Below are 27,327 nucleotides of genomic sequence, written 5' to 3'. Positions count from 1 at the left end.
CAGTCTTCAGGGCCATCAGGAACACCTCAATCCGGGGCAAACAGTACACATCCTTGTGGATGACTGCATTCAATGTTCTGTAATTGACGCAGAAGCGAAGGATGCCGTCCTTCTTCTTGACAATGACCAGCGAGGTGGCCCATGGGCTGTAGCTCTCTTTGATAATGCCGGCCTCTTGCATCTTGCTGATCATGGCCCTCACTGACTGGTACATAGCCGTTGGAAGTGAACTGTGCCTCTCTTTGAAAGGCAGGCTTGTTCCAGTGGGGTTATGATGTTGTACTCCCTCAGCTCTACCGAAGTCAGCTGGATGTTGGCTGAATGCCCCGGTGTTTCTGCACATGACCTGGATGACATTTTTATGTTGACTTGCTGTAGTATCCGCATCCCCAATCTGTAGTGTAGTCTCAGTAGTGATCAGACTAGACTGGCCAACCACTGCTCACTGTCGGGCTTTGGGCACAAACTCTCCAAGTATGTCTTGAAAGTCGACCAGTACAATTGCTTCTGGACAGTTCCGAAACAACCGCCGTTTCATATCTGCGGTTGACTGTGCATTAAAGATACCAGCTAGTTTCTTAAGTATCTCTTCTGACCATGACTGGACTTCTCGTAGTGCTGGCTCTTCAATTGGCCGATGAAAATCACTGCCTGTTGCTCCTCATTCATCGGGTATAATCAGAACATTGGGTGTAGTTGTTATTTGAACTCTTTGAGGGAGCTGGTTCTGGGTATACGGAAGTCTCCCAAATACGTTGATAGCCCCAAAGTAGTAGGGCATAGTGAATGGTGCCGTTGGCATCGCTGCTGCTACATCAGGTAGTCTTCTGCGGTTTGGCGTACAATCTGCAGGCTGTTGGTGGTCAGGCTGTTGTTAATCACCTGCATCTGGTGCGTCTTGTGGCTGCGACATCTTTGCCATTTACGGGGTCTTCTGCAATCTTGTTCGTAGAATTTAAATTGTATCAAGATCCCTGTAATGTGATGTCATACCTGGATCTCTGTAAGACAGCTGGCGGATTCTGGACACTGCAAGGCCTCTTCACTAGGAGCCTGTGGCAGGAGATCGGATACCTCCAAAGAGGACCCCACAGATAATAAGACTGCCAATGAGCAATGACCTTACTTTTATTATTCAGGAACTGACTGGTCACTGCTGCAAGCCAATTAGGGTTTAGGTTACACATGAGTAATGAACAGTAACAGTACGTGCAGGCAAAGGGTCATCTCTTGAGCTGTAATCATAAGTTATGCAATCAAAGACAATTTGATCAATAAGGTTTCAGTGGTAGATAACATGACAACCAATCATTTATGCCAATTATCACTGTACTAATATTCTATCTATATCATGCATGGTGTCGTAATTAATTTCACTATAATATTCAGCTTCTTATGAATATGTACTGTCCCGTTCCTAATGTCCTCCAAAGAGACTGACAAGTTGGGCTTATTTGTAATCCAATTCACGGTCCCGTTATGCAGGTTGCTATGGCAAATAGGGGGCATTGCGAAGTCTGCACAAGTGGAGGGCACTGAGGAGCCACAGCAGTATATACGTTAATTGAAAATAAAGTTGTTTTAACACAGGTGATGGCAACCATAGATTACAAGGGAAGTCCAGGAATTGTGCATTGTGTCCCTCCTGGAAGGGGTCACAGTGGCAAACGCAGAATTTTTAGAGGGGGGTTTCCAAATGTAATCCAAATCTCCCACTCTGCAGCACATTGGAGTAAGTACAGGAGTCTGAGGGAGCAGTAACAGCATTGAATATTGTCTTTTTATACACTGGATACTGTATGGATTACAGTATTAATATTTAACAGTACAGATGGTCTATAGTATAGGCTGTTTCAAATATTTAAAAAAAATAAGTGCTCAGGAAAATGTTAAATATATCATAATAAATAAATACACAAACATAATAGAACCAGTACTGCACTTTCTAAACTCACAATCTCCCACTTCATGGTAAGGCTCCTGTCTCTTCCTCCTGGCAGCTGCTCTCCATTGCGATGATTGAGGGCTCAGATCCACACATATAGTAAATGAGGTATAAGAAGCTGGTACACTAGGCATGTGCAGCAGCTCTGCCCTGTCCCTTACACTGCATGATGTGGTGGTAGCTCTATTGATCATATTATATACCAGATATTGTCCTAATTTAAGGCACTTGCCAAGAGGAATGGCAACTAGAAATTTTCCTATGGGTCATGTTGGGAGGTATGTATTCCTGTTATATACTGTAGGAACGTCCCTGACGAAGCTCACTGCGAATCGTGCGCCAGCTGCATACGAGTGCAAGTGCTTCCAGTGTCCATCCTATCATTGAAATGCATTTTAATTGATTGTTTCACTTTCAGAATCGGTGCGCCTTCAAGATGGTCTCTGCACGCCAGAGAGACTGATCTGTCAGAGCAAGGTAGTGAGATTCCACTCACCCCGCTCTCTGACATACAGGCAGGCAGACAGAACGGTGGTGACTCATCCAGCACAACCTGGTCTCTGATCCAGCAGGCAAACCCGCATACTGGTCCTATGCTGCCACCCCTGCAACCGGCTGTGCATGAGGGATAGGACGTCTGCCCAACCACAGTGCCCGCCACTTACATAGGGGTCACAGTGGTGCCACGCGACTGCCCACATCTTTGCTAATTTGCGGCACACATTGAAGGGACACCGTTCCCATAGGCAAATGCAGGAGGAGTTTCTGGTTGCCCGTAAACCCCCCTCCTCTTGGCAAGTGCCTTAAATGATGACAACAATAGCACTGGTATATAATATGATCAATAGAGCTGCACACCATGCAGTGTAAGGGACAGAGCAGAGCTGCTGCACATGCCCAGTGTACCAGCTTCTTCTACCACATTTACTGTATGTGTGGATCTGAGCCCTTAAACATTGCACTGGACCAGAGAGCAGCTGCCAGGAGGTAGAGACAGGAGCCTTACCAGGAGGTGGGAGATGGTGAGCTTAGAAAGTGCAGTACTGTTTCTACAGTATTATGTTTGTTTAACCTTTTCCTGACCACTTATCGTATATATATATGTTTGAAACAGCCTATACTATAGACCATCTGTACTGATGTACTTAATGCTGTATTCCATACAGTATCCAGTGTATAAAAATACCAACTTTCAGGGCTGTTACCACTTCCCCAGAATCCCATACTTACTCCAAGTGGGAGATTTTTGATTACATCTGGAAACCCCCCTATAAAAATCCTGCGTTTGCCACTGGTTCCCACTGACAGCAGCCTCACTCTGATCAGACTGGTTAATGACATCACCTTGCCAATATTCTAGGAGTGACCTATTGCAACAATTGGTTCATTAATAAAATTGTATCACAAACACATTACGATATACATTGTTTCAAATCTACTCCTTTAATACACAGTGAATTAACCAGTACATGATATTAGAAATGTGTAATTATTAGAAGAAGCATTTTCCTCCCACTATCAATGTATGTGGCACACCACCTTTGGGTGCTAGAACAATACCAACATATTTATTGCTTTCATTTCTTAACCTGCCCGTGTTTTGTTGGACCAAGACGCACCCTGATTCCACCTAATAGATGTTATATTATAGGACTAGGGACATTGGAGCCCCACTCTGTTTGATTGTACAGATGTGTCCACATACATCTTGGTTCTGTTGTGCCATATATCTCACTTTTCTATGTTTCCTACACTTAAGCTGGGTACACATATGTACAATTTCATTTTTCTTGCGACCGTTCGATCGACCGAATACACGTTCGGCCGTCCAAAACATACGACCGATCTGCGTGTACACATATGTACAATTTTACTTGCGACGTCCGATGTACTCCCGTCCAAACAATCGCAAGAAAAAGATTGTACCACCGTACACACTCTCCCGATGCACACAACATTATCATAATGGGCTGGATTAAAAGAGCATACCAAAACGAGGCGTGATCATAGAACAAAGAATCGTTCGTGTAGTACAGTGAATAGAGCCGTGACTATTCAGATCATTGCTAGCTGTACAGGATATACGTACGTACGTTTGTCTATCGGTGAATTTGGGCCTTTTTACAAACAATTTAATTATGAGCTTGAGGAGAAGGAAGGCTCGTGCGTGTATTTTAGCTGCTATGGCCATTAGATTGCAGGCTATTAAAAAAAGAAAAAGGACCAAGAATCGGAGCTGCTGGACCAGAGACTGGCTTCTGAGGAGAGACACCTTCTCCCACATGCCATTGCTACAGGAGATACGGGAGAACAATCCTGATGACTTCAGGAATTATCTCCGTATGGATGACGCTACCTTCATGGAGCTGCTGGCACTCATTACCCCTTTAATAGAAAGAGAGGACACCTATTTCAGGAGGCCTATTTCTGCAGAGCAGAGACTGGTGGCAACGCTGCGTTACCTTTACATGCTGCGCTGATGGAGGGATGACGCAGCTAGTCAACACCCACATGGGCGTGCTGCTTTTGGGAGGAATGATCGCAGGAACGGGCTGCATATCGATCGAACGTGCGTACACATGTCACTTTTCTTGCGATATGGAGCCGTCCTGTCGGAAGAATATTAAGCAGCAAAGAACCTTCGACCGACCGACCGTGGACGGCCAAGAGCGTTTTTGGCCGTTTATCGATCGCAACGAAGGGATCGGGACTGCGTACATATATATACAATCGAACGGCCGTTCGTCCGCAGAACGGAAGAACGGCCCGACGATTGTACATATGTGTACCCAGCTACTCTCTTTGTTTTGTAATTCTCAGAATTGTAAACATTAAAGTTACATTTTAACAATCTAAAGGTGTCCATACACGCTGCGATAATCTCATGTGTTTTATACTTTTAACGTACAAAACGCATCGCATGTGCTATAATCGCACTGTGTACCTGCGAGGATGCGATGCGCGTCCCCGCAGGTACAATATTGTAAAGCACAAAAAGTATCTGCAGGCAGTACTTTTTGTGCTTCATTGCATCGCATCGCATCAGTACAGGAGTACATGCGATGCAATGTCCATTAGTACCTATTAACTTTAAATCCACTTCAAGTGCCAAAATCGCACGACAGCTTGAAGTACAAAAAGCACAGCACACAAAATCGGTGCGTGTATGGGCACCGTAACTCTTCCTAGTGCACCACGCACAGACATTCTTTCTCTTTTTTCTAAGTATATTCTACGCATTATCTTGTGGTAGCACACCTCCTCTTAATGTACCATTAGCATCAGATATACTAGGAGGTTTAACCGTGATAATATCACATACCCAGTGCGACTGGCAAAACCCCCCTCTGTTGCACCCCAATTATACTTTTTATGTTAAAGGAAACCAAGTTATATTTTAGGGCTAGTAAATCCTTAATGAAACAATAACGTGTAAATGGTTTATCCGTATGATCAGAGTGGGGTCGCGCTTTGAGTACCAACGTATGCTGTGGGAGATCCTCGAAATATCCGCTAAAAATGCCAGCGCCGCTCACAGTGACTGTTCTCTTAGTATAAATAAATACAAATACAGGCAAGCCATTTAATCGAAGCTAAGTTAAATATTGCACCCAAAAACAGAACAGTCGCGGTGAGCGACGCTGGCATTTTTAGCGGATGTTTTGAGGATCTTTCACAGCAACGCTGGCACCCAAAGGGTTACTAAAAAAAGGTTTGCTTGGCAACTTTCACACCCATTTTGACAAATTCCCTTAGCACTCAAAGGGTTAATCAGCCAAAGAACACCTGTTTAAACCGTAGGTGTTTTGGATTGAAGGGATATTCTGGCAAGTCTACTCCTATGCGACGCCGCTGGTAAGACTAAAGATGTACCGACGGATTTGCACCGCCAGCGCAAGTTGGCATCTCCGTACTACAAAAAAAACCATCGGCAGCATTAGCATAATGTGCAGGCGTGACTTCTCAGTGCAATTGTGCGGGTTATGCCGCTGCCTGCGTGATATACAGCCACATTGTCTATAATGATCTATTTCCACATCCTAGATTCCGAGGGATGGGACGAGGAAGGTGAGGATGACGATGAGCAGCTTTCCGGGAGGTAAGACTCATGGAGATCTTCAGAGTAGTCGTTATAATTTAATGCACTGGCGACCCAGCCTGCTTCGCACGGGTATATACTCATAGCCGATCGCTGCGTTCCTCCTCGCTTTATATACCGTTGCGAGAGCTGAGCCGCGATTTCACGCGGCAATCGTCAATGATAAACTTGATTCACTAAAATCTTTATTACATGGCTCCACATAATAGCGAAAACTGCACAAAAATTCATCCAGCGGTTTAGTAGATTAGCGCATCAGACAGATGCACTTCGGGGACTTTCTTCTGTACTATATAAGGATAAGAGAAGAGATCAGATACCGGCAGCTCGCAACTGATAGTGCAACTCACAAATGCAGACAGGGAATGCTGGGAGTTGTAGTCCCATAGGAGCAGGACTAGGGATTTCCTTTCTCTAATACAGATATAAATGAGTTTTTTTTTTATTGTAGGTCATCAACTATATCAAAGAATTTCTGCGTACTCCCGTCTGCAAATGAGTTTGATAATCACATAAGAGGCGTCGTGGATGGGCTTGAGCAGACGATAGGTACATCGCCGTTACCAGATGATGATGATGTTATATTGCAGATGTTTGTTATTCAAAAACGTTGGTCCCAGAGGATTTTTTTTATACAGGTGTTTTTTTCATGCCCTACCATCCACTAGTCACTAGGATGTGGAGGGAGAATAGAATAGTGGGCCAAGTGCAATGCGGTACACTGATACGGTGTCCATGTCGACTATTCAGGGGTCTCCCGGGCGATCTGGGGAAGCAGTCTACTGCTTACTAGGGTACTTGTGTATTATAGCGGCGCCCCCGATTCCCATCGCGCGATGTTTTAATCGCGTCGCATCGCATGTCATGCACCCGATGGCATGCGATGCGACGCGATTTTTGCCCCCTATACGATGAAAGATTGTATAAGCACCCTAAAGGGTGCTTTTAAGCACCGTAATGGGTGCTTACAATGTTAAATGCACCCCCACGCCACCCCCCCACTATAAACGTGAACCCGAAGCGTGGCGAGCGCAGCGAGCCCGCGAGGGGCGGCTGTACGCGTCCTCCGACCTTTTCATACCCCCACTATTCACGTCGGCGTGGAGTTGAGAATAGAAAGTGTGGCGAGCGCAGCGAGCCACCGAGCCCGAAGCGTGGCGAGCCCAGCGAGGGGACGCGGACACCTTCACAGGTATCGGAGTCCCCTCGCGGCATTCACAGGTATCCGCGTCCCCTCGCGGCCTTCACAGGTATCCGCTGCGCTCGCCACGCTTCGGGCTCAGTGGCTCGCTGCGCTCGCCACACTTTCTATTCTCAACTCCATGCCGACGTGGATAGTGGGGGTATGAAAAGGTCGGAGGACGCGTACCGCCGCCCCTCGCAGGCTCGCTGCGCTCGCCACGCTTCGGGTTGACGTTTATAGTGGGGGGGTGGCGGGGGGGTGCATTTAACATTGTAAGCACCCATTAGGGTGCTTATACAATGTTTAATCGCATCGCATCGCATTGTATGGCATTGTATGCCATATACAATGTCATACAATTTTAAAATTGTATGGCATTGTACAATATCGCGCGATATCGCATCGCATACAATCGTATGCCTTATGGTATGCGATGCGATGGGCACCGCCAAAATACACAAGTACCCTTACTAGTATTTGCTAGTGAGACTGCCCCTGCGTATACTAATAATGCATGCATGTTTCCATGGTGCTACCAATGGTGGCATCTAAGGTAATGGTACTAGTGTATGTACTGTAGAATTGCTTACAGTGGGCGTCTCGGTCTTTGCACATTCAGACTGAGGCCCAGACTGGACTCTGGGGGATTTATTTACTAAGACGCGAGTTCTATTGAACTATTGAAGATGGGATGTTGCTATAGGCAACCGATGAGAATCTGCTTCTTTTTTTATGTAGCACCTTCTAGTAGATAATAAATGGAATCTGATTGGTTGCCCTTAGCAACATTCCAATAATCTTCAACAGAACTCCCATTTAAGTAAATGTACCCTTATGACCCCACCTCGATCTTCTGAGCAGATCTGACCCAAAATCAAATTGCACAGAAGGGTTCCGTTCACTGTATAATTCTGCAGATATATCCCTCCTGAGTGTCAGTCAGATGAACACATTAATAATGATGACATTTCTGTATTTTGTTGTGCATCTTGGGGCCTGAACCTGCCTCACGTTGTCTCTATTTCATAATGAATTAAACTGACCCTTCTCAGGGAGACCGCTTCAGTCACAAAATGGCTGCCGAGTCGCCATGTGCAGACTTATTTCAATAGTGTCATTCAGCAGAAACTTATATGTCAGCATCATTTCCCGACCTCCAATACCTGACAGAAAGCAATGACTAACAATATTGGAATTGTTCATGTTTCTGTACAATAGGAAGAATATCTCCGCTCAGCCAGGAGCCCGGGTTCTCCACATTCTGTCGTCAGCCTGAAAGTGATGAGAGAACATTACCTCAGAGAGAGACAAACAGGCACCGTCGGGGCGGTCAGAAAACCTGGCCTGACTGCGAGCTGCTTCTTGGAATGGATTCAGATTACCAGAGTCAGGTAGGAAATCCCATGCAGACCCCCGACCTCCTGCCACCTTATCCTATGAAGAGTGGGATCACTTCACCGAACAGCGATAACCCCATTGTTATGTGTTTTCATTAAAAAAAAACCCTGGCCTTTCTTTTCTCATAATACAGCTTTTCGCCTCCTGTTCAAGTCATTGGCGTGTAATGGGTGCAGTATGTACTATGCACACCGGACCCTAGATACAGGGGGCCCACACTTCACACACTGTGCCTATGTCTAATAATTCACCTCTCTGGAGTCCCACAATGGTGATGGGTCAGCCATTTTCCTGGTGATTTGCGCATGCAAAGTAGAGATGAGTCACCGGGAACATGGCGGGCGGCCATGTTTGCGGAGACTGGAGCATGTAAAGTAGACTCTGGCATCGACTGTGCTGCTCTGTTAAATTGCCCCTGTGCACATTAACCTGTGAGGCCTTCTGACTGAGGATGGAGTTATGCCCGATTCCTGTGCAGCCACCGCATCCCGATACTCATTTGAAAGTAGGCACAGAACCGCGCTTGCTGTGTATACTCCAGGCCGATGCTGACCATGTCCTTCACTTTTTCTTTTTCAGGTCAAGAAAATATTTTCTTCTGTTAAACTTTCCATGGAGAAAGTGGCAGCATACAGCAGCTGCTATAAGAAGTTCTGCACAATGGTGGAAGCGGCTGAGAACGTGAAGGCAAAGATAACCACCGCCAAGGCGGAGCTTTCACCGGAGGAATACAGGACAATCCTGGACATGTTCAGAGGCTTCATCACGGAATGTCAGCAGATGGCCATCGAGCGGAGGGTGCACCTGGTTAGAGTCACAAGTCTGGAGTTTCAGACAAGTTGCCTCCAGCAGCTCCAATCAGTCGTAAACATGATGCGCACTTCGCTCCCAGCTGTCGCCTATGCTAAGAATATCCAGCTTTTGGAAGTAAGTAGCGTTAAACACTTAACACAAAGGTAGAGAATCACGTTTGCTTCTATGTGATGAAGACAAAATCGCCCCCAAAAAATAATAATTATAGTTCGTTATAATCAAACAAATTTATTCAATTAGTCAGAATGACCATTTTTCTCCAGTTTCCAGTATTTAAGGAGCAAATGGTCGATTGCAAGACAGAATTACAGACAAAAGAGTACGGCGACTTTTCAGCAATGTCGGCATAATATCACTATCGACATGCTGAATGTCGTCATGGCCAAATTGAATCTCTGGCACTTGAATGGATGTGTGAACCATGAATGATGGTCTAGAGGGGTATGTAATTAAGACATGTAGTACAAAATGTCGACACCAGAATGTCGACCATCTGCATGTCAACTTTTTTCTTTACTGTGATAGCCCTGACCTTAAACATAACTCTAACTAGACACTAAACATAATAAACCTAACAATAATACTGACTTAACCATAAACCTGACCCTAAAACTAAACACAGCCTAAATGTAACCTAAATCTGTAATGTCGACATTGTGCCTGTTGACATTCACATTGTCAACGTAACAATGATTATGTCCACTATCAATGAATATCAACATACCTATTAACAGAGGTCTCTAACATAAAACTATAATAGTGCTCACCACTGGTGTTAGAAAGGGGGTGTAGGCCACACCCTGGGGCCACCCTCGGATGAGATGACAAAAAAATGCCGGCTTCTCCACAGTAACAGAAGCTGGATGCCGCAGTGTGGTACTGTGCAGTCACTTGTCCCTGGGAGAAGCCCAGAATCTCCAGGAATGCCAGGAACGCCCCTAAAGTGACATTTATTTATTTATTATCAGTTTCTTATATAGCGCACATATATTCCGCAGCGATTTACAGAGTAAAGTTGAACATTCACATCAGTCCCTGCCCCAGTGGAGCTTACAATCTATATTCCCTACCACATGTACACGCACACACAGACATGCTAGGGTTAATTTTTGTTGGAAGCCAATTGACCTACCAGTATATTTTTGGATTGTGGGAGGAAATCGGAGTACCCGGAGGAAACCCACGCAAGCACGGGGAGAATATACAAACTCCACACAGTTGACATCATCAGGATTACATTTGTGACCACTCCCCTTTATATCAGTCCATGCATGTGTGAGGGAGATACAGAGTGCACATCTGTTGTCACCACCCGGCGATGCATTTGGTACTACCGGTCTGTGGCACATTGCAATAAGATGTGTTAAATACTAAAGCAAAGACAAAATCGCTCAGCAACCAAATCACACCGTGTGTACACACCTTTACTCACATACATGTATAGACTGGAAAAACCATCGGATGGTTCTAGAACTGCGTATGGATCCGTGGGTGGATAGCGATCTGCAATAATTTTACAATGAATTCGCAGATTTGCACGCATTGGGTTTTATTTCTGTCTGTGCGGTGAGTATCTACTCGCAGTCATCTGCAACTTTGCAGAGCAAGTCCCAATCATGCCTCTGAAGCGCTCACCTCTATTACTGAAGGTCTTATCCAGCAAATATCAAACTGTATGTACAGTTCCGGTCTCCCTTACCTGTGTATTCCAAAACCGAAATATTCAGAAAATCGTGTTTTTCAGAATATTTCAGTTTTTTTTGTTTTGTTGGGGGTCCCCCCCCCCCCCCCCCCCCGCTCCTTTTTTCATACTTACCTCATCCCCTGATGTCCAAAGCGGCCTTCAGGATCCTCTTCAGCGGCATCTCCGGTCCCAGTGGTGCATTGCGTGAGTGTGTGGGCGCACCAGTGACATCACCGTCGCTCGCGCAATGCACCACTGTGACCGGAGATGCCGCTGAAGAGGATCCTGAAGGCCGCCGTGGACACCGGGGGACACCGTGGATGTCTGGGGACCATCAGGGCACCACGGGACCAGGTAAGTATGGGGGAAAATAAATATTCCAAAATCCAGAAAAATCCCTTATCCAAAATGCTTGTGTTCCCGAGCATTTCGGATAAGGGATACTCAACCTGTATTTCTTTTATGTTTCATTTCTGAGCTCTGCTAACGCTCCAAAGCAATCTGGTAACAGATCACAAACATTTATTATTAAATTGTAAAACCATCTTCAGTAAATAATAGAGAGGATTCTATCAATGGTTCTGTGGCGCCTTGTCATTCATACGCCGTTCAGCATTAATACAGAAGCTTTTTCTCAATAACCTATTCTGGGGAAAAAACAAAAGAAAAACAAATACTTGTTAATCGCTTGGGAACAAAATGTCATTCGCGGAAACGTCCGACGCTGGAAATGTCACAAGTGGTTGGTTTAGTGCGAGCCTCCATTGCATGATTCACACTTAATGAAATAAAAGAGCCAAGCTGCGGGGTTCATCCAGCTGACTGGTGGCGGAATATATCAGCCGGGTGTATTAACATATGTTGTAGCGTTCTCAGTTTATGGGCTATGAATAAAACATACATAATCAAATCTTGAAGAATTCAAAGTATTCCTTGAAAACCATCATTAGCATTTCGTAGAATAATATTTCCTCTTCATCTCGGCCCCCCGGCAATGCAAACGTGTGAATCCCGACAAAACCACCATGCCGATTTACAGCGGAATGCAGCCCAGGGATGGGTCATTGGCCTGACACAATTTAGGTCGACAGTATTGGAAGTTCGGTGAGGGGTTCCGAACCAAGTCTCAACATTTGAATCCAAAAATAGGGATTTTCCCCAGATTTTAACTTGCTCAGACTAGGGGCCCGATTCAGACCCATTCGCTGTACTGCGAATTCGCATCACAGTCGATTGTTGGGCAACTGTACATGCACGAGGTACGCTGTGCTGATGTGCAAGCCGATTGATTTGACGGTACTTGTGTACTTACACGGCTCCCACGATGTGCATCGTACAGGGAAAAATCGCATCGCATCGCATGCGATCTGATGCGATGCGATGTCATTTTTCACAGAAATTATGGACATGAGTTGAAATCATGTAAAATGCACCCTAAATGTCATTTTTCACACTGTACCACCCCCACTATCAACGCCAACCCGAAGCGTGGCGAGCGCAGCGAGCCCGCACGGGGCGGCGGTACGCGTCCTACGACCTTTTCATACCCCCACTATCCACGTCGGCGTGGAGTTGAGAATAGAAAGTGTGGCGAGCGCTGCGAGCTACCGAGCCTGAAGCGTGGCGAGCCCCGCGAGGGGACACGGATACCTGTGAAACCCGCGAGGGGACACGGATACCTGTGAAGGTATCCGCATCCCCTCGCCACGCTTCGGGCTCGGTGGCTCGCTGCGCTCGCCACACTTTCTATTCACAACTCCACGCCAACGTGGATAGTGGGGGTATGAAAAGGTCGTAGGACGCGTACCACCGCCCCTAGCGGGCTCGCTGCGCTCGCCACGCTTCGGGTTGGCGTTGATAGTGGGGGTGGTACAGTGTGAAAAATGACATTTGGGGTGCATTTTACATGATGTCAACTCATGTCCATAATTTCTGTGAAAAATGACATCGCATCGCATCAGATCGCATGCGATCTCATGCGATCGCATGCGATTTTATCAAAAATGCATAAAAACACGGGAAAATCGCATCACATGCCACTACATATGGCATGCGATGGGAGCCGTGAAAGTACACAAGTACCGATTTGACAACCTGTGGCCGTTTGGGGCAGTAACCCTGTGTTTTTTCGTGCGTGCATGCGCAAGGCCATTCAGTGATACAATCCAGCGTCTTCTCGGCCGTGCGCTCAGATGCGAATGGATATGTGAGCGTACATATTCATTTGCATGCCGTTGCGTATATTTGTGGGGCAGCCAGGTGCGGGCATTCATTTGCCCGGCGGACAGCGTCAGCCTACTTGCTAAGCAGCGAAAGACTTCTGCTTGGCGAATGACCCCGAATCAGGCCCTCTGTATGGATGGCCGCTATCTGATTGCAGTGCGCTGATAAATCGATTCAACGATCAGGTCTGAATAACCCCCATAATCAGGTATATTTTATAGCACCTGCATAATCAATTTCTTCTCCCATTCTGTTTAATCTGCGTCTATGTCATAATTGTATTTTCATAAACCACGTCTGTTATAATCGTATCTCTGCGCTTTTCCAGGTCATCCATCGATACTTGCGGAGACTAAACAGGGAGCTAAAGGTGGTGGAGGAATTCGTGGAGCACCTGACGTTTCTTGGACAAGTCTCCTCCGAGCTGCCAGCCATGGAGACGCATTATAACACCATCATCCAGCTGTACGCAGTCGCCAAAGACTACAGCATCATTATTCCTTCAGAAGACACCGCTCTGTATCAAAGCCTGATCCCCAGCTTCCAGCAGCTGAAATCCGCCGTTCTCTTCTGCGAAGCTAAGAAGAACGAGGACATTATTCAGTTCAGCGGGGATTTGGACAAGTATATTTCAGACCTGCACTTTGAGTTAATGGAGTTCAAGATCAAAGTAGGTTTCTCGCTCGCTGCGACTGTTCTGTGTCTGACTCTCAGCCGGGCGCAGTGTTTTCATGGGAGGCTTTTCTTCTTCTCAAATAGACAGAATCTGCCTCTTAAGTAGATTATAGTTCTGGAATGTAAGTAGGGTAATCAGCCGAGCTGGGTTATGCTGCCGACGCAAAACTTACCAGGAAAGTTATAATCACAAATCTAGCAAATCGGGGTTAACAAGGTAGGCGAGTCAACTGCAGCAGCATTCCCCGGATGAGCCCCCACGTTCTACCATGTTCCTTTCATCCAACTCCAGTTGCTATGCTGTAGAATAGATTGCAGCAAAGTCTTTAATATATTAATTTATTAATTCACTAGTTCCTGGCCCGTCAGAATGACAGAACAACTTAAAAGTAATGTAACGGAGCAACACTTGAATTGCTCCGTCGAACGCCATTTCTATAGAGGTGAGGAGCAGTGCTAGCCATTTATGATGTAGGCTAACCACTGGCAATTGTTGAAAAATATATATTTGAATTTAAGTTGAGCACATACTGGTGATAATAGACCGCCGATGGCTTACACCAACAGTGTACATCGTTCTCCACTGAAGAGTTGTACACACAACCCCCCCTCCCACACACACACACACCTTACAGTGTACTACAGTCCCCCCACACACCTTACTATGTGTTCTACACTCCCCCCACCTCTCTGTGTACTACAATTCCCCCACCTTACTGTGTACTACACTCCCCCACCTTACTATGTACTACACTCCCCTCCACCTTACTGTGTACTACACTCCCCCCACCTTACTGTGTACTACACTCCCCCACCTTACTGTGTACTACACTCCCCTCCACCTTACTGTGTACTACACTCCCCCCACCTTACTGTGTACTACACTCCCCCCACCTTACTGTGCACTAAACTCCCCCACTCCCCACCCTACTGTGTACTACACTCCCCTCCACCTTACTGTGTACTACACTCCCCCCACCTTACTGTGTACTACACTCCCCCACCTTACTATGTACTACACTCCCCCCACCTTACTGTGCACTAAACTCCCCCACTCCCCACCCTGCTGTGTACTACACTCCCCTCCACCTTACTGTGTACTACACTCCCCCCACCTTACTGTGTACTACACTCCCCTCCACCTTACTGTGTACTACACTCCCCCCACCTTACTGTGTACTACACTCCCCCCACCTTACTGTGTACTACACTCCCCCACCTTACAGTGTACTACACTCCCCCCACCTTACTGTGTATTACACTCCCCCCACCTTACTGTGCACTAAACTCCCCCACTCCCCACCCTACTGTGTACTACACTCCCCTCCACCTTACTGTGTATTACACTCCCCCCACCTTACTGTGTACTACACTCCCCCACCTTACTATGTACTACACTCCCCCCACCTTACTGTGCACTAAACTCCCCCACTCCCCACCCTACTGTGTACTACACTCCCCTCCACCTTACTGTGTACTACACTCCCCCCACCTTACTGTGTACTACACTCCCCCACCTTACTGTCTACTACACTCCCCCCACCTTACTGTGTATTACACTCCCCCCACCTTACTGTGCACTAAACTCCCCCACTCCCCACCCTACTGTGTACTACACTCCCCTCCACCTTACTGTGTACTACACTCCCCCCACCTTACTGTGTACTACACTCCCCCACCTTACTATGTACTACACTCCCCCCACCTTACTGTGCACTAAACTCCCCCACTCCCCACCCTACTGTGTACTACACTCCCCTCCACCTTACTGTGTACTACACTCCCCCCACCTTACTGTGTACTACACTCCCCCACCTTACTGTGTACTACACTCCCCCCACCTTACTGTGTACTACATTCCCCCCACCTTACTGTGCACTAAACTCCCCCACTCCCCACCCTACTGTGTACTACACTACCCCACCCCAGTGTGCAGCAGCCTGAGGAGCTGCCATGAACAAAGGCACATTGGGTCTGGAGCTGACATTTAAGGTCCTCCCATCAAATGCCTGGGTCCCGCCTGCGTTTTTACCGGACCCTTGTCAATCAGCCAGCGTACCGCAAACATTAAAATGTAGAAACTGACTGTCATCGCAGTCTGCCCTTGCACATGCACACTATGATCCGTGCGCATGCGTAGACATTCCATAATCGTTGCAAATTCTCAGCTCAGCGTACAGATCTGAATTACCCCCTAGGAAGTGGGTCATGCAGAAAACTAGCAGTGGCGTTGGTGAATAGGGTCCGCTACATCACTATAAATGTTAACAGAATGGTGCTGGCAAATGGGGTGCAACCACGTCCGGGACAGCCCAGCTACCTGCGGCCTCGTCTCATGCTTGTTAACAGAGAACAATAGCTTGTGCTCAGCTTCACAGCAGATGCAATGCAAAAATATCTCTTTCAAGGTATATAAATGTATGAATATTAGCAGGTTTTTTTATAATTCATGTAAAGCGATTGTACAAGTTTGATTTAGTGGTCCTGCGAAGTTACCTAAGGCTGTGTTATATGGTCATGGTCACGTTTTCTATGTTCAGGTGAGGAACCCAATACTACTAGAAGGTGACACCTTTCCACTTGAAGCCAAAGAGATCATTGCCAGCCTCTTGGATGAGTTTGAGGTCCTCGCCAACAGGGCCCGGTGTTACTCCAGCTACCAAGAACGTTTCGGGAGCTCCATAACTCAGATGAAGGCAAAGTTTGTGGAGTTTCTTCTATCACAGAAGGCCCCAGGAGCCACCATCACTGCCCAAATGGTCATTGCTGAGCTCTCTGAGGTTGAATGCGACTTGAGTTTGAGGAAACTCCTTTGGGAAGCCCGAGAAGAATGGGCGAGCTTGTCCGCAGAATGGCGACTCAGCTCGTTCGAGAGCCTCGTTGTCGATGTCATACAGCGAGACGTCAACCGGTTCAGCCATACCATATTTATGCTCGAGAAAGGTAACGCTTGGTCATTGTATTTATACATTTTAACCGCAGGTCAAGCCGCTTGCCGCAACGACAACTGTCCTCTGTGTCTCATTTCAGGGTTGCCAGCAAATGTTATCGTGACAGAACTGAAGCAATCCATCATGGATTTTAAACAAAGTTTGCCCATTGTGGTGGCTTTAAGGAACCCCTGCCTCCAGACCAGGCATTGGGACGTTATACACTTCACTATCGGTCGCGTGATAACGAAAGAAAAGAATTTCACCCTGGGGAGCCTTCTGGAACTTAGGGTAAATATGGCCAATTTTTAATAATGTGTGGAGTCATTTCCAACCACATTTGCTTTTTTTGTGGGCACAAGTTGCAAATTAAATTAAATTAAATTGCTAATGATTTTCAATCGCAATCCAGTCGCATATTGACTGAATCCGGCATTTGTGGGCGGAAACATGGCATTTTCTGGGAGTGGTTGAAAAACAGGTCCAGACATTTTTAGCGAGGATCTCTGAAGTCACCAATGAACACTGGCATGTCTGTGTCACCCTTACCCACGCAAACTATCAGTGGGTAATAGGTTCCCTTGCAGACGGTTTCACACCATTGAGGTTGCCTATCAATGGCAGCATCGATGGTGACCGTCAATAGGTAACCAAGCCATGACCATTTCTAGAAAGAGGAAAAAAGCAAAATTGGAAGAGAAAGAGGAGGGTGTGGAGGAGGGTGAGAGAAATGGAGTAAGAGGGGGAGAGAGGAGAAGAAAAGGAGAGGCGAGAGAGAACTGTAGAAAGACAGAAGAGTGTGACAGAGAGATAACCCCAGGCTCTGAGTGGAGACACACTATTAATGATATAATACAGGCACCAATCTCTGCACGAAAAATCATTGGTATTCATAGTATAAGGCATAGAGCCCAGTTTGACCATTCGTCACGGATCTCCCTAGCTAATTGCCGGTGCCCTGCTCACCAGACTAGCAGAATATTAAATTGCCATACGGGGCCGTCCATTCTGCCGCCAGTAACGTAATACGCTATTATTGCACATCTCTGTCCATAAACACTTGCAGACAACATAACCTCAGTATCAGAGCTAGAAATGAGACGTGTTGAGAGGAAATTAAAATCCGAAAATTTCCATCACCATATTCTATAATTGTCTCATTCCTGTGGCCTCAGGGCACAGACTTCATTTATCGCTATGAACCCAGCAAGAGTTTGGGATGAATGTATTTCATATTAATAACTTTATGTATGGCTACATATTAATTCAGTATTTTAAAGTATATGGAAACTGTGCAATATCATAGTTACATATGATGAATTATGGGTTATTTAGTGAACAGTTGTTTTGCAAGATGGAAACCAATTTTTAGGACGTGTTTGACTAAGATTAGAGCCCTTTTCTGTGTTCTGGATTTAGTCCTAGTTTTCTTTTTCTTTTCTATAATATTAGATATTTTATTGATTACTAAAAATGAAAGTATGAATACACATACAATAGTGAAAGTGTATATACTTGACACATACAGAAGCAAAAATCAAGTACAAAGACTTATAGACTGGTTTCTGCATCTCTTATATATTTGCCCAGATCTGTCACTCTGTGAGTGTGTGTATAACGCTGGGCGGAGTCATGGGCGGAGTCATAGAGTGACAGATAGGGGCTAGGCTAATATATAGGAGATAGAGATAATGGCCCTTATTCAGATCTGATCGCAGTACAAATTTGTTCTCAAAATGGGCAAAACCATGTGCACTGCCGGTGGGGCAGATGTAACATGTGCAGAGAGAGTTAGACTTGGGTGGGGTGTGTTGAAATTGAAATCAAAATTGCAGTGTAAAAATAATGCAGCCAGTATTTACCCTGCTCAGAAACAAAATAACTCACCCATATCTAACTCTCTCCGCACATGTTACATCTGCCCCACTGCAGGGCACATGGTTATGCCCATTTTGAGAACAAATTTGTACTGCGATCAGATCTGAATAAGGGCCAATGTGCGCATCAGTATACGTCTGTTAATTCCACCAGCAGATCATGGTACTGGAACATGATGAGGCGTGTGCAGGTAGGCAAACAGGTGGGCAGTGGGGGTACGCTGTACGGACAAAGAAGAAGACACCGGCCGCCCGGGCTGCCGGGTCACATGACGCGGAGGCGGAGAGGCTGCAGCAGCTCCTGTCCCCCACCTTCCTCTCACCGCAGCCTGGTCCATGCATTGCTCTGCCTGTGGGGGCAGGGGGGGCAATCTTACGGAGGAGGGAGCCCAGTGCTCACTGCCCCCCCCCCCCGTGTAATGTGACATTAGACTCACAATGTGATTATACCATCCACTACCCTTCCAGGAGCAGCAAGCAGTTGCTGGAGGTGAAAGCCCTCACCATGCCCTCAGCCTGGACCACCCCCCACAGCAGCATGGTCACCGCTGCCAGCCACAGTGCCGCCCGGGCCTGTGTGGCGAAGCAGCAGCCCTCTGGGATCCCGCCACCAAGATGACAGCAGCGGTGCGTGTGTGTCAGCAGGAATTGTGGCCCAGCCCCGCCAGTTACAGCAGCAGCCCGGCAGTGCCGCCTGTCAGTGTGGGTGGGGGAGCAGGCACAGTATATGTGGCCCGACATAACCCCGCATACAGCCGGACAAACATCGCACCCACCTATCAGCCACCCGCAGTACCCTTGCAACCATACCTCTCCTACCACGCCACCATCAGTCCCGCACCCGCAGCACCCCCGCAACTGCACCCCCACCAACCCACACCTATGTCTTCAACTGCCACTCCCCCACCAACATTCTGTACATTCTGCCTGCCGCATATTAACATATTCCTAGAAGCACTTGGTCACAGGGGCCTACGTTAGGAGCCTGGTGGAAGCAGAGAGTTACCTATCCACTATACAATGGTAACAGGTAGTTACTGAAGGCAATAGGTGATCCCTGAGTGGTGGAGTAGGCCCATTCAAATTATTCATGGACGAGAGAGACCGCAGCACATGATCACACAGGGTACTCTTATCTGTGCTAGTGTGCACTCATCTATAGCATGCTGCTGCTAGGGAGTGACAGAGAAATAATTGTTGTTAGTAATCTTTCTTTAGTTAAACACATTTGTTTAATTAGAGTACATGGTGTACATACTGATTTGGCTAATGCAATAATGGTATGGAAAACCGCACATCCAATAAATATAGTTGCAGACAGTCCAGTGCTCCCAATAAATGACAATTAATACTCAGAAAACATACTTATAGGCCTAGGGGTGGATACTCACAAGGTCAAATTGCATTTGAAATTTATTGCATAGTTATCACATTCATCATGTGTACAGTGAGAAGAAAAGAAATATCACAGGGAATATATAGCTACAAACAAGAAACCCCATATTGCAGGCAGCAATGTTAGTATCAATGCTTGCAAAACTTCCCAAAATACATTGTTACTAACGTTATATACTGTAGAAAGATCTTACAACAAGAAGCATTTAAACATAGACACGCCCATATGTGGAGCTAGACACACCCTTTGGCCAGAGTGTGACACGCCCCCTCCTTGACACATCCTATATTAGTCACCTTGATTCTAGTCTTCAAAAGTAGGTAAGTATGGGCTGATGACCGCTGCACCTTCTCAGCCTGCTCAGCCCGCTCAGCGCGCCGCTCTCCTAAACCAAGTCACCATTTGTTATTTATTTTCCCTGTATAGATATTTCAGCATAAAGATAAGATAATTGACATCTCCACAACGGCAACCAACGAAGCCACGCTGCAAGGGATGCTGTATAAAGTCGTTAGTCTGTGGAATAAGATGAGCTTTAGGCTGACGACGCACCAGTCCGAGCTGTCCGAGATCCTGATTATTGCATCTGCCGAGGATATAATGGTGCAGTTAGAGGAATCGCAAGTCACCCTTTCCACAGTAAAGAGCTCCCGCTACTCTCAGCCAATTAAGGTGATATTAAGTGTTCACATTTCTAAGGTTAAACCCTTAATTATGGTTAGTATATGCTATAAAGCACAGCTAAAGTTATCAAACTGTATATTATATATTAGGTCTGTTTTGCTGCCTTTTTCACCCCGTGTTTTAGTGTTGAACTTTCTACGGTAGAAAACTTTCAGGCTAAGAGGTACTAGGATAAACTAGGGTGACCATCGACAATATATGATTCAAAATCATCCATGGTCCATGACCAATGGAGGATACTTTTACCATCGATGGTGGGAGAACCATGATGCAGAGCTAATTAAATTTTTTAAATTTCCAAGGTGGCGTCCACTAACTCCGCCCCCAAAATCCATGAAGCTCGGCCCACATGCTCTTATTGGCCTGCAGCTTAATTAACACTGAATAAGGGGTGACCATCGGTGAGTGAAATCATCGAAGGTTACCAACCATTGCATTACTTCTAAAGCTGGGTACACCTTATAGATGTATGTGCAGATCAATTGAATCTGCCCGATCCGCCGGGACTGACATCACAAATGGGCGGGTACATTTGCACCAGCTCCTGGCATGGCTGTAAGGGCAGTTGTCATATCGCCTATACACATAGCATGATGCACTGATATATCTTTAGATATATCGGGCATCGGTTGTGGTGCACAGCCGACGCGATATATCTGTGTACGATGCCTTTCACAGATATATCGGTCGTATCGGTTGATTGACCGACAGATACATATATCAATGCACCATCGGCCACTGCATCGATATATTGACCATTCAATCGAATGGTCGATATATCGCCCAGTGTGTATACACCTTTAGAATAACAGTCTGGAAGCTTTAGAAGGAGTGTGGTGCAAGGAAAAATGTGCAATTATCATTGCTTTGCACCAAAAGGGCTTCACAGGCAAAGATATTGCTTCTACTAAGGTTAAAGAACTTCAAGGAGACAGGTTCAATTGTTATGAAGAAGGCTTTAGGGTGCCCATGGGTGTTCCTATGAGAATGCTGGGTGCTCTTATGGTAATGAGGCAGTGACGCGGGTGTGAGGGGCTGGCACCGGATGTCAGATACCCGCCCATATCCGTCCCAGCGTACATCCATTTGCAGCCTGTGCGGGCAAACCCGCGCTGCGAAGGGGGCGGGGGCGGTTTGCCGGACATTCGCACGGTGGGGTTTGGTGGATTTGCAAGGCTGCGAATTCGCAGCCTTGCGAATCAAACAGAATAACCCCCAGTGTGTATTCACCTTTACACATCGCAGGGATAGGCTCCTATCAGATATATATAAGGCTGCAGGGAAGGGTTCTTGAGGTTGCATTTTGGATCTAGCGGCATAGGTGGAACACACGGTCTGCAGTGCTTGGCCCATGAACGTAATTCCCCTACTGTTATCCCTGCAGTACATAAGATGATCTGTAATGGGAAAGTTTTGTGCTGTTTCGGGTTATTACAGACCCCACAGATCTGCTTACACCGCAAAGTGTCATTTCGGATACGTTGTAGGTGATAATTGCACCTGCACGATTGCCCTGGGACTCATTTGGGATTAACGAGCCTTTAAATGTAAATCATGAAATGATTTTATAATGATACGAAGTCCGCATACGAGGTTTCAGGGAATAGGAAGCCCGCCTGGCAATTGTGCGCACAATTACACGTTTTCAGGGGGAAATAAGATGGTAATGATGTATTGTGATACTGGGAGAAGCGTTTCCTTATGTGTAATTAGCGCTGTTACAGAACACAAATATATGGATGTCGTTAGATGTAGAAGACATCACCGGTAATACATAAACGCCTCCCAAATTATATTACAGATATGAGGGAGTTATTGCTGCTATGAATATATTTACTGTGTCATTTGTAAAGCAATAAAAATACATGAGGCAGGGAAGACGGTTCCGCTCAGACGTGGAAATCCGGTAATAATAGTACACAGGAATTACTAAGATGCGTGGTTTTACTTAAAATTTTTAAGTACAAAAGGACTGATTCATGCCTGTTCTCTAGGCTGCGCTTATGTTTGCAGCCTAGAGAACAGGGTGGCGTTTATCTGATCGCTGGGCTCCAAAGATTCGCAGCTCAGCCATCAGGTCTGAATCAGGCCCTTAGTTCTGCATAGGCAATGTGGGTCCTATTACACCCAACTTACATTCAACTCCAATATCAGCCCTTAGTCTATGTCGCCTGCGCACACAAGCGCACGGCATCGCAGTACAATCTGGTGGGGTATTATATCCACTATTCACCAGCCAAGGAATCACTCTCGGTACCAACAGACGTTGCTATGATAATGTTTCCGCCGCACTACAGGTACCAGCAGGATGCACACGCCCATTCACCTCTATCTGTTCTTGTCATTTGTCCGGTCCCAGGGCATTGTGGAGGAGTGGGACAGGAAGCTGGGCCTCTTCTCCCGCACTATGGAGGAATGGATGAGGTGTCAGAGGAACTGGCTGTACCTGGAGCAGATCTTCCTGGCGTCCGACATCCAGAGGTAGAATACCACTTAACTGCTCTCACTGTGTGGTCTATTCACCCCGATCATCTGCATCACCAGCCGGCCGCTATCCAGATCATAGGTCTACAGTCAATATGTCGACATGCACTAGGTAGACATTGACAAACAGTCGACGTGCAATAAGTCGACCTTGAAAAAGGGTCGACTCAAGCAAAAGGTCGACATGGCAATGATTGACAAATGAAAAGGTCAACTTGAGTTTTTCACAATTTTTTCCATTTTTTTTTTTTTTTGGTACTTCCTTTTAAAACTTTAACATCCACGTGACAGCGATTGGTAACGGTAAATCGTATCAAGCGCGGCAGTAGTGGAACAAAGTATTATGCCCAAAGCATACGGACGTACAGGCTACACTAATTGGGGGTCCATGTCGACAGGTGTTTACGCTGTCGCCAAAAACCTTTCTCAATGTCAACCTACCTTGTCAACTTTGTCACAACCTTATATCAATGTAGACGTAGTGCTTGCCGATCTTTTAGCATCCACCTAGACACTGTAGACTTTTTAATCCACACCCCAACCAGCCTAAGGTCGGCCCTTCCTGCCGATGCCTCCTACATGAATTTGCTCCAATCAAAACACTTTCATTATTACACACTTGTGAAATAGTAGAGTCTGAGTGGCTAACCTGTATAATAACTAGTGGCGGTTCCAGGGGGGGGGGGGGGGGGACCCACACACGGTGCTGCACATACTTTTTGTACTGCCTTCTGATTGCATCGCACGCAAATCGCATGCAAAATGAATGCGATGCGATCTAGCCCATAGCGCATGCGATAATCGCACCATGTATGAGCACCCTGATGAAGCTCAGACAGCGACCATGTGACTACAGTCTTATATCATGGTTTATATGTCCGCTCTTGTACCTGGTATATTCCTCTGTAACTGCGGCACAGTGTGCGGCTCATAGTAGTGCACCTGCAGTGCATGGAGCCACCACACCATATACAGCACATTAATATTCCTACAGACAATAGCGGCACATACAGCGTATTCCATGTCATTATAGCCCACGTTATTGTGAACCCATATCACAGAATGACAGCCTCCTCTATGTGTAGGCAACATGTGACACTCATAACTACAGGGGAACTACACATCCCAGCATACCCTGCCCCAACAGCTGCCATGTGTAGATCCACAGCAGCATGCACATGTTCCCTAACCCTGCTTCATCGTTTTATATTGAATATGTAATTAATCTGAGTAGATAAGGCACACTTTTTCTTCAAACTAATTGGTTTTGACAGGTCCACGCCCCTTTTATACAGTTTGTCCACGCCCCCTTTTATTTAGTTTGATATCAAACGTGATAGCGTGTGATAGCTCGTATCACGTTTGATATCAAAGTGGTATAAATAATATTAACCCCCGTATTAAAATATAATTGGTTTGAGGCTGTAACTTCATACACTGATATTGACTATGTGAAATAACACATATATAAAGCTCGCTTAATGTTATCTTAACCAGCTGGAAGAATTTCTAAACATAATGCTAAAAAAGTTGTTAGAAAAATATGGTATACAACAGATATATAATTCGTAGAAATGTAGATCTTGTTTTATATCAAATTTGATTTGTGTAGGATGTCGCGCAACGCCGATCATCAAAACAGCCGGCTGAAAGCCAGGTATTATAACGTATTAAAGCCGGGGAGTTTTTGCGGCTTTGATAAATATTATAAAGCTTTGAAAAATAAATTTAAAAGATCCGATGTGAGAAAATGGTTACAAGAGCAAGACGCGTACACATTGCACAAACCGGCTAGAAAAAACTATAAAAGGAATATGATATGCGTATCGGATATAAATCAACAGTGGCAATGTGATTTGGTATCACTCATAGATCTGGCAAAGCACAACGACGGCGTAAAATATATACTAACCGTCATCGATATATTCAGTAAGAGGGCCTGGGCTGAAAGTCTGACTGCTAAGAGCGCGACGACTGTCGCTAAGGCTTTTGAAAAATTATTCCAACAGGGGGACGTACCGCGGAAACTACAAACCGATAATGGTAAAGAGTTTCTAAACAAAGTCCTAAAAAAGTTGTTAGAAAAATACGGTATACAACATTTCACAACCAATAATGATGTGAAAGCAGCCGTTATAGAACGCTTCAATAGGACTTTAAAAACACGAATGTGGCGATATTTCACGGCGAATAATACATACCGATATATAGACGTTTTACAAGCGTTCATTACCAGTTATAATAACACATACCATAGAACGATTAAGCGGGCGCCGAATGAGGTGGATGGCTCTAATGCGCTGGATGTCTTCAAGACGATATATGGCGATTACTTTAGAAGTAAGAAAACAAAGGCTTGTTTAGCGGTCGGGGACCACGTTCGTATCTCAAAATATAAGGATATATTTCAGAAAGGTTACGAACAGAGTTTTTCTGAGGAAATATTTGTAATACGCGGCGTGAACACTAAAGGACTTAAGCCGCTTTACACGTTGGAGGATCTCTACGGGGAGGCTATAACGGGTAGTTTTTACCCCGAAGAACTTCAAAGTATACCGAAAAACTATAATAGGATTTACAAAGTGGAGAAGATTTTAAAAAATAAGACGGTTAGAGGGAGGAAACACGTATTAGTCAAGTGGCGTGGATACCCCACAAAATTTAACAGTTGGGTCGCTGCATCGGAGATAAAAGATATATAAACAAAGAGGAAGATGGATGACAAACCCTTCTACATAACATTGCCGAGTAACGCCTCAGCCGATACATTTCCACAAAATAAGATTTCTGACTATACCACAAAGTTAGCAAGGCCTATAGACTTAAGTGGAGATTGGGAAGTAGCTCTTACAGAAATACAATACCCACACACCTGGAATACAATCGATGTGCGTGATTGTGTGTTGAAAATAACAAAGTGGGATGGGACGAGCGGTACAGCAACGAGGGTTTGCGTTAAACCGGGGTTTTATGAAACCATCGGGGCGTTACTGTTTTCTTTCAATGCTGAAATTGACCGACATAAACTGGATGGTTTAAAACTATTGTACGATCCGCTTGAACGAGAGATAATCATCGACAACAAGGCGATGTACAACATCACAGCCGGTCCTAAATTGTCGAGAATACTGGGGTTATACCCGAAAACTAAGTTTTTAAAACCGTGCGCCGACATCAACGGCGGGCAATATACGCTCTTCGTGTACACAGATATTATCGAACATCAGAGGGTCGGTGATAGTTATGTTCCGTTGTTGCGCACCGTTGAAATAAAGGGCCGTAACAACGAGATGGTCACTATACGGTATGAGAAGCCCGATTATGTTCCGTTGTGCAAGACGCATTTTGACACTATAGCCATAGAGATAAAGAATGATCAGAACGAAAACATGTCATTCAAGTTTGGGAAAGCGAACGTGAAACTACATTTCAGACGACGCAAATCCGAATTTTATTAAAGACAATGGTGGCCGTTAAAAATTATGGTGACCCGGGGCTCTACGCGCAATATTATAAAACACAGGCCGGTAATGGATTACCCGGTTTTCACGGCAGCGCGTATATGTACGGGTGCGGTTTAGGTGGAATTTTTCGAAGCCTGTTCAGAAAAGCGGTACCGCTTTTCCGAAGAGGGCTGGCGATAGCAAAGCCCCACGTGAAGAATGCAGCACGCAACATCGCGAAAGACGTCATCGGACAAGCCACAGCGGCTGTTGTGAGCAAAATACACGACGCAAATCAAGCGAAGCAAGATGGATCAGGTTTAATCTATGCCAGGAAAGGGGCGGCTAAAAATAAACGGAAGCGGGCAATACGACTTCCGACATGGTGCAGACCCCTTTTAAACAAAAAACGGAGCAGACGCGGCTTAATTAAAAAAAGGAAACCGAAGCGAAGGGTCGGTGATATTTTTTAAGCATGTCTTTCATACACAAT

At 45.8% G+C, this 27,327-nt stretch overlaps 1 protein-coding gene across 1 annotated transcript in view; it reads left to right on the top strand.

Moving 5' to 3' along the window:
* Nucleotides 1–27,327, top strand: part of DNAH14 (dynein axonemal heavy chain 14) — a 217,272-nt gene that overhangs the window by 31,198 nt on the left and 158,747 nt on the right. Inside the window, exons 14-22 of the mRNA XM_083174857.1 lie at nt 5,990–6,044; nt 6,496–6,593; nt 8,446–8,618; nt 9,205–9,552; nt 13,674–14,015; nt 16,561–16,963; nt 17,051–17,241; nt 20,650–20,895; nt 23,267–23,388. Coding sequence (XP_083030983.1) covers nt 5,990–6,044; nt 6,496–6,593; nt 8,446–8,618; nt 9,205–9,552; nt 13,674–14,015; nt 16,561–16,963; nt 17,051–17,241; nt 20,650–20,895; nt 23,267–23,388 — 1,978 coding nt within the window. The remainder of the gene's footprint in view (nt 1–5,989; nt 6,045–6,495; nt 6,594–8,445; nt 8,619–9,204; nt 9,553–13,673; nt 14,016–16,560; nt 16,964–17,050; nt 17,242–20,649; nt 20,896–23,266; nt 23,389–27,327) is intronic.

The sequence above is a fragment of the Crinia signifera genome, chromosome 3 (assembly GCF_055691185.1).
Source record: "Crinia signifera chromosome 3, ASM5569118v1, whole genome shotgun sequence".
Taxonomy (NCBI): domain Eukaryota; kingdom Metazoa; phylum Chordata; class Amphibia; order Anura; family Myobatrachidae; genus Crinia; species Crinia signifera.
Note: the sequence above shows the minus strand (reverse complement) of the source record. Positions and strands in the feature narration are given on the sequence as shown.